Source organism: Ipomoea triloba, chromosome 8 (assembly GCF_003576645.1).
Source record: "Ipomoea triloba cultivar NCNSP0323 chromosome 8, ASM357664v1".
NCBI lineage: Eukaryota > Viridiplantae > Streptophyta > Magnoliopsida > Solanales > Convolvulaceae > Ipomoea > Ipomoea triloba.
In genome coordinates, this window is record NC_044923.1 from 1,137,710 (window position 1) to 1,145,671 (window position 7,962).

The 7,962-nt window shown below is 40.0% G+C and overlaps 1 protein-coding gene across 1 annotated transcript; it reads right to left on the reverse strand.

Annotated features, from left to right (window-relative positions):
* Nucleotides 1-2,045: 2,045 nt before the first annotated feature.
* LOC116027546 (SNF2 domain-containing protein CLASSY 3-like) lies at nucleotides 2,046-7,692 on the reverse strand. Its single transcript, XM_031269247.1, has 5 exons — nucleotides 7,443-7,692; nucleotides 5,658-7,314; nucleotides 4,968-5,111; nucleotides 2,352-4,225; nucleotides 2,046-2,243 (listed from the first exon to the last, which is right to left on the reverse strand). Exons 2-4 carry the CDS (start codon nucleotides 7,308-7,310, stop codon nucleotides 2,369-2,371), a joined length of 3,654 nt encoding a protein of 1,217 aa, XP_031125107.1. The 5' UTR covers nucleotides 7,311-7,314; nucleotides 7,443-7,692; the 3' UTR covers nucleotides 2,046-2,243; nucleotides 2,352-2,368.
* Between the last annotated feature and the right edge of the window lie 270 nt (nucleotides 7,693-7,962).

Sequence of the window (7,962 nt, forward strand, 5' to 3'; positions counted from 1 at the left end):
CACTTGTAGCAATTACATTACAAAAAAGTCCAAAGATGGGGAAAAGGAACAGTTCCCGGGATTAACACGGTCACTGCAGGCACGCAGCCACCACAAAATATCCATGGCGATTATGTTAAAAGAAGAGAGCTTTTGTTTTGTTTTGTTTTTTTTTTAAAAACATTTTCTTTTGTTTTTTAAACTTGTATGTATATGGGTAGGGATGATCACGGTTCAGTTCGAACCGAACCGTATATTGTTGGAACCGAATCAGAACCGAAACTGTACGGACGGTTCCGCGATTTCATGATATTTGGAACCGAAATCATCGGTTCCGAATCGGAACCGTGATAACTTATATATTATTATATATTATATATACTAAATAACATATATTATATATAATACGGAGTATATATTATATTATACGGAGTATTATATATACTAAATAACATATATTCTAATATAATATATATTATATTATGTAATATGTTAGAGGAGATAGCGTATCAGTGCAATTAGGTGATGCAACAGTGCAAATGCACTGCTGCGTAACCTAAAATTCTAAATTTGCGCATTAAAAAAATAATAGAAGTCCGATTAGAACTGGCGGTTTTGGTTATTCTAGAACCGGACTAGAACAGTCCACATAAGGTTTCAATTATGATTCCGGTTATTTTGGAACCGCGAACCGGCGATTCCGAACCAAAACCGAACCAGAACTGAACCTTGGGCACCTCTATATATGGGTATACACACAACTTTACCCACCCAACCAACTTTACCAGGACGAGTCCAAAGAATAATGTGAAAGGATTGATTTCAATTTTAAAATGTAATTTTACATGTACTCACATTTTACTTTTTTATAATATTACGATTGCTTAATATAATAAAAGATCAGACAGGAACACATTAAAAAGACAAATTAAAGAATAAGTGTTTTTTTAGTACTATTGACTCTGCTACAATGTAATATCTGTTCATAACTACTTTCTCAACCAAATGAAGTACAAAGAGCCAATATTACCTTTACTGAGGCTCAAACCTACCCCTCCCACGTGGAGTGCAACCGGGTGCCACTAGACCACAAGGATTTGAAATCATGACATAAACTTTCAAATTTAGAGTTCAACCAACTAGTACTTAAACTATTAATAGTTTTAACATAAATATACGCTTTATATACACTTTGATGCTATATATGTGTGTATATACATACATATATATAAAGGGAGGGGTGCGGTCCGGGAGGGGGGCAGCTGCCCCCACACTGGTTCCGTCTCTGTAAGGGATTAAGGGGTCATGATTTTTATCAATTTTTTTTTTCTTTCCTAGAATAAAATTTGAACAGAAATTGGAGAAAATTGAGAGTTTGTTACTTTGTTTTTTGAAGTCCAAATCATATTTTCATTACAAACATAACACCAGCTATTTTTTTTTAATCTCCCAATTACATGCAACTCCACTTTTACCCTTTGGTTAACACTTAACACCACACCAAACTGCAAGTTAACCTAAAGGTACTGATCATACATACATAAAGAACATGGCAAGCATAATGCAGCTAATAATATTGTGTGGTCAAACTACAAAAGCAAACATTGAAACTAATATTGTGAACTATAGACAAGGAACACTGTGGGTGATGATTTAATGGAAGTATATGGCTGAAACTACAATATAATATTATGGTTAACAAAACAGCATAGTTCAGTGTGAATGTCTCTTTGAGAAACTAGGTGGAGTGGTCATATGTTCGAACCTCAAACTCCTGGGTTTGAGTCGGCCAGCTATGGATAACCTAGGTTAGTTTACCTCCTTGTGGCGTATTGTTAAAACAAACAATATAATGCTTCTGAAATACCCTAGCCTTTTAGTCCTTGATGAAGGATAGAAGGACATACTACTAACAGATCTCCTTGTGACCTTTTGCCGGCTAGGGTCACAGGGCAAGGAAAACAACCTCGTTGTTAAAACAATACAATGCTTCTGAAATACCCAAATACCCTCGCCTTTTAGTCCTTGATGAAGGATAGAAGATCATTCAAAAGGATAGAAGGACATACTGCTAACAGATCATTAAAAAGGTTCAAACAAATCATTAAAACAATAAAATGTTGTATAATTCAATGTCAATACATCTGGTTATACAGAACCAGAAAACAAAAGCTATAAATTGTGAATATACTTTCACAAATAATGATTCAAGACTCAAGAACATATGACTTTCAGCTGCAGTCTTGAAGATGAATCATGCAGACCTGCAAAACAGCAACCAATGGTCACTGTAAAACTCCAAAAAAAAAAAAAAAAAAGATGATATGTATATATAAAATGAGCAATGAGCAATGAGAACTTTGCTGTCCCACCTTAATCCCGGGAAGGTTTAGGGCTGGTCTGCGAGCTTTGGCCCCTCGGTGGGATCAGCCAACAGCATTTGTTGAGTCTTGGGCTGGTGCACAATCAGCTCGAACATCCCCCGGAGCCTTTCGTTCTCAGCCATTGCTTCGAGGATCACATCTGCTGCAGAGGGATTTTCCGCCCTGGAATGATTCTCCCGAGCAGAAAACACCAGCTCAGACATCCTGTCTTTCCTCGCTTGGCATTCATATTTTCTGGCCTCAAATGTGGACGAAATCAGGTTGTACACGTACACAACTTTGGTCTGTCCAAGCCTGTAAGCCCGGCTGATGGCCTGCCTCGTGATGGAAGGGTTCCACACGACATCAAGCAGCACGATCCTCGAGGCGCCAATCAGATTTATCCCTTCACAGCAGGATGCAGTGGAGGCAAGAAGAACCTTGGCTACACTAGCAGGATTGTTGAAAGCAGAAATCCTGTCTTGGCGATATTTTGCATCGATCTTGCCATCCATGTACAGAATTTCCTCGTTCTCAGACCACTTAATATGGTGCAGTAGCTGCTGCTTGATGAGTGACAGTGGCTCGATAAGTCTGCTGAAGACTATGACTCTCTCCCCGTGAGCACTGCACAGCTTGACGAGCTCGAAAACAAAGTTTGTTTTCACTCCAGCACTAGGATCGAGCTCGAGCTCTTTTTCCCCATTCTTGCAGATGTTTTCTGGGGCGAGGGAAGGATGGACAGATATCAGAGTCATCAAATTGTCCTGCTCGATGAAATTCTTCTTCGAGACCAAATCAAGCAGCCTCTGCTGCATTTCTGTGAGCTTTAAGTGAACCAGCGCGTCCCTTAGGCCAGGGAGCTTCTCGAGCAGAATATGACCCTTGTGCACATGCACAAACGGGGAAATCATCGCCTTAAGCTCCTCTATCCTTCTGCCATTCTCATCGTTGACGATAGAACTGGTAATCGAAGTCCACTTATTCCTCACTGCCTTGCCTTTCTGCAAAAAGTTTCGAGTGCTGCTAGGAGTGGGGACAGAAAATTCAGGACTTACCAGGCATAGTGTGTTGTACAGCTCCTGGAAATTGTTCTGGAAAGGCGTCCCGGACAAGATAATGCGAAGGGGGGTCTCAACTTTCGATAGAGCCCTCCACATGAGGCTCTCATCGTTTCTGGGAGTGTGTCCTTCATCAAGGACTAAAATCCCAGGATACTTCAGAAGTATTCTTCTCACTTTTTCATCTTCTGCACTCTCTCCAGCTAGTTTCTCAAAGAGACGATAAGTGATTCCCAGAATGCCCGAGCCATTAGCCCAACTATACAACTTCAGGGTCCGGTTCAGCTCCCTGCCCTTGGATTTTCGCTTGAAAATCTTCCAATTACTGCCCTGAACATCATCTGTCACGTTTTCCTTCCCCGACAGCTTCGGGTTGTTCAAGTTGTGGAATGGAATGTCGGCATCCCATTTCCCGAACTCGTTTTCCCATGTCAGAAGCATACTGCGAGGGGCAATCACAACCGGGCGACACATAGGGAAGAGCTTCATAAATGCCTGGAGAAACACCACACTGAGGCCTGTTTTCCCAGTACCAGGAGCATGCGAAATTATGCAGCCTTTCCCCTTATCAGATGGCAGCACTTTCAAATTCTCAATTTCGAGATCTCCTGCAATGTTCTTCCACATGAACTCGTAGCCATCGATCTGATGCTGGTACATTCTTTCTTTAATGTGAGCAGGTACAAGATCCCACACCGTCTCTCCAGAAACACCCCGAGCACAATTGTTTACAGGAATATTGCCCAACTCAAATTCAGCATCCTCAGAGTGCTCCGATCTATCAACGAATCTCCTTTCATATCTTTGGCTGGATTTCATAGCCTTCACAAAACAACAGATAGCAATGCTCAAAAGATTGTACACGATGCAGTCACAACGAGGGCTAATTTATGTAAGAACTAAGAGCATTCCTTCAAGATATTTCAACTTTACTCAGAAATGGCCAATTTATGCAGGGCATTATAATAGTACAGAAAGATACATAAGATAGTGAACAACTGGTTCCGAGTCATTTCTAACTATTAATCAGAATTTCGAAAGTACTTTTGAGTCATTTCTAACTATTAATCAGAATTTCGAAAGTACTTTTCTTGCATATCTAACTATTAATCAGAATTTCGAAAGTACTTTTCTTGCATATTCTTGACAAACCGGTTTTTAGTAGTATAACAAATACTAGTGCAGAAGAAAACAACAGATAGCAATGCTCAAAAGATTGTACACGATGCAGTTACAACGAGGCCTAATTTATGTAAGAACATTCCTTCAAGATATTTCAACTTTACTCAGAAATGGCCAATTTATGCAGGGCATTATAATAGTACACAGAAAGATACATAAGATAGTAAACAACTGGTTCTGAGTCATTTCTAACTATTAATCAGAATTTCGAAAGTACTTTTGAGTCATTTCTAACTATTAATCAGAATTTCGAAAGTACTTTTCTTGCATATCTAACTATTAATCAGAATTTCGAAAGTACTTTTCTTGCATATTCTTGACAAACCGGTTTTTAGTAGTATAACAAATACTAGTGCAGAAGAAAACAAATTTATATACTTACAAAGTCTGGATATAAATGCTTCATCTCCAAGAACACAACCAAGCAATGCTTGCATAGGATGCCAATTTGTTCATCGAGGATACAATGATGCCCCTCGGGATGGCAGCAGTCATTTGCCTCATCAGCTTTTGCATTTTCCTTCTCCTGATTAGAAAAAGAAGGCATTTTCACTATTAGGCAGCTGAAAAGCAGAAGCAGAACACCCAAAATGTATATATCAACAAGCTAGCTTTATCCTTTTCAAAAAGGGATACATAAATTCATGTTTCATCACAAAATGCATAAAAGCATCACACTTTATTATGCCTTATCAGTGTTTTGATTTTTAGTGCTATAGTTATTCACTGCTGGCAAGAATGAATAGCATTTCTCTTTTGCACATCAACACTATTTAGTTCATAGTATGAGGAGAAATTTGCCAATCATTCAATCAATGTCAGTATAAAATGCATGGAAAAGAAATAGATTAGGCACTGATCATATATATATATGTACACATACATAAACAACATATCATAATGCAGTTAATATTGTGTGGTCAAGCAACAAAAGCAACCATGGAAACTAATATTATGAACTATATATGCTCAAGGAAAATAGTGGCTAATGATTCTATTCAATGGAAGTGTATATATATATTGGTGAAACAATGACATTAAGCTTAACAAAACAGTATAACAGTGAGCATACCACAGTTTGAGGAGCACTTGAACCATTCTCGGTTTGCAATCTGCCCATGTCGAGGTCTGCAAAGAGATTGTCAACCTCCACCTCCCACTCTTCTTTCACAGGTGGTTCCTCGTCTTCGTCTTCAAATCTGAACTTCAAGGGCAATGGTGGAGCATTCAATTCGGGACGTTGGAGTCTTTCATTCAGATTGCTCTCCTTCTCCAATACAGTGTTAAGAAGGATGTCCTTCACATTGAGACCTCTTGCTCTCTGCTTCCTCTTCTTAACTATGGTTTTCTGTATTTGCTCACCGTCTTCTCCTCCTCCGACATCCTCATCCTCATCCTTTTTCCTTTCATCCTTGTTTAAAGGCTTGGGGGTTGAAGATGATCTAAGACGAGAAACAATCCCTTTTCTCTTCTCACCCGCCTCAGCAGCCTTCCCCTTTCCATCTGCCCTCTTAAGGACAGAAGAGGGGACAGTAAAACTGAAATCCCCATCATCTGAATCATCATCTTCAGATGAGGATGATGATGATGATGATTCAAAGTCATCAAAATCTGAGGAGTCTGTACTTGAGAGACTAACAGAAGAGTCCACCCTCCTCTTTGAGGTTGATGAAGCAACATCATCATAGGTAATAGGTTCAGGGCCCCTTCCATCCACAGACCCAACTTTTGAGCCTGATGCTGAGCCTGGTTTCAACAAAACTACATTAGGGGTTGGATTGGGTTCCCCCACAAGAACAAGCTGACTATTACCCTTCCTCTCATCATCTTTATCATCAGCCACTGAAATAGGCTTCACCCTATTAGTTCTGTTTTTGTAAAGGGGATATGTTTCCCCTATAAATATAACATCATCATCACTGCTAGCACTCTCCACCACAGGTAAATCTTTGGTGTCATTTTCACTCTCCACCACAGCTAAATCTTTGGTGTCATTTTCACTCTCCACCACAGCTAAATCTTTGGTGTCATTTTCAGTCTCCACCACAGCTAAATCTTTGGTGTCATTGTCTCTACTTTCACTCCATACACCCACCAAAGCTAGCCATTTGCTACTATCCTCCTCCTCCTTCTCCTCCTCTTTCCCCTTATCCTTCTTTTTCCCCTTATCCTTCTCTTTCTCCTTCCCCTTCCCTTTCCCATTCTCCTTCTCCTTCCCCTTCCCCTTCCCCTTCTCTTTCTCTTTCTGTTTCCCCTTCCCCTTCCCCTTATCTTTACCCTTCTCCCCTTTCCCAGAATCCTCACCAAATTCATCATCCATCATTTCCATCTCCTTTTCACCCTCCCCTTTCACCAAATCCTCAACAAATTCCACATCCATCATCTCCTTCTCCTTATCCACAAAATCATCAACAAATTCAATATCAGCCATCCCCATCTCCTTGTTTCTACCCAAAGATGAGGCCTTTTGGGCTTCACCACTCCTCCTAGATCCCTTTCTCTCCTCCCCAACCACCACCTCAACCTGATCATCACCTACACCATTTTTCTCTGCCTTTCCCCTCTCAGCACCATCACCTCCCACTCTATCAGTGGACGGCCCAGACTCAGAAAGCTTTCTCCTTTTCCGTTTCTTCTCCTCGTTAAACTTCACATAGAAATCATCCCACTGGTTCCGAGTTCTCGGCACACGGCGCGGCCGCTCATGAGCATTCACAGGGTTCATCTTGCTGCAAAAACCACAAAAAACACAAAAAGGTCAAATCTTTATGGAGCAAACACGCAAAAAACAAACTTTTAGCAAAACGAAAGTGCCCAAAAATGGCGGAAAAGAAAAAAATAAGAGCTTCCACGCTACCAGCGAATTCAAACGGCCACACAACCGGAGAGAGAGAGAGAGAGCGAGAGAGAATGAGAGAGAGAGAGAGAGAGAGAAAAGAGAGAAGAGAGAGAGGAGTGAGAGAGCCTATTTATATTCTTTTCAACAACACAAAGGTTTACAAGGGAGACTACAAACAATCAAATATAGGTATGAAAGGACTGAAGATGATGAAGTTTTTGGTATGCCCATAATCCCAGAAGGGTAATCAGCGCAGGGGCGGGAAAACGGGAAGGACTATGAGAGAGACAATCAAATAATTATGTAAACTTGTCTTTATGCATTCCTAAACATTTACGTAATGTCCTGTTTGGCATGCAACATTAAGATTCACCAGAAATCCTAAATCCGTTGCTGTCAATTACCAAAATGTTATTACAAGCATAATACTTTTTTGACCATCTCTCTTTTTTTTTTTTTTTTTTTTTTTTTTTTTTTTTTTTTTTTTTTAATTTCTTTAAAACACTTTTTGGCCCATCCGATATATCTCCAAAGTCAA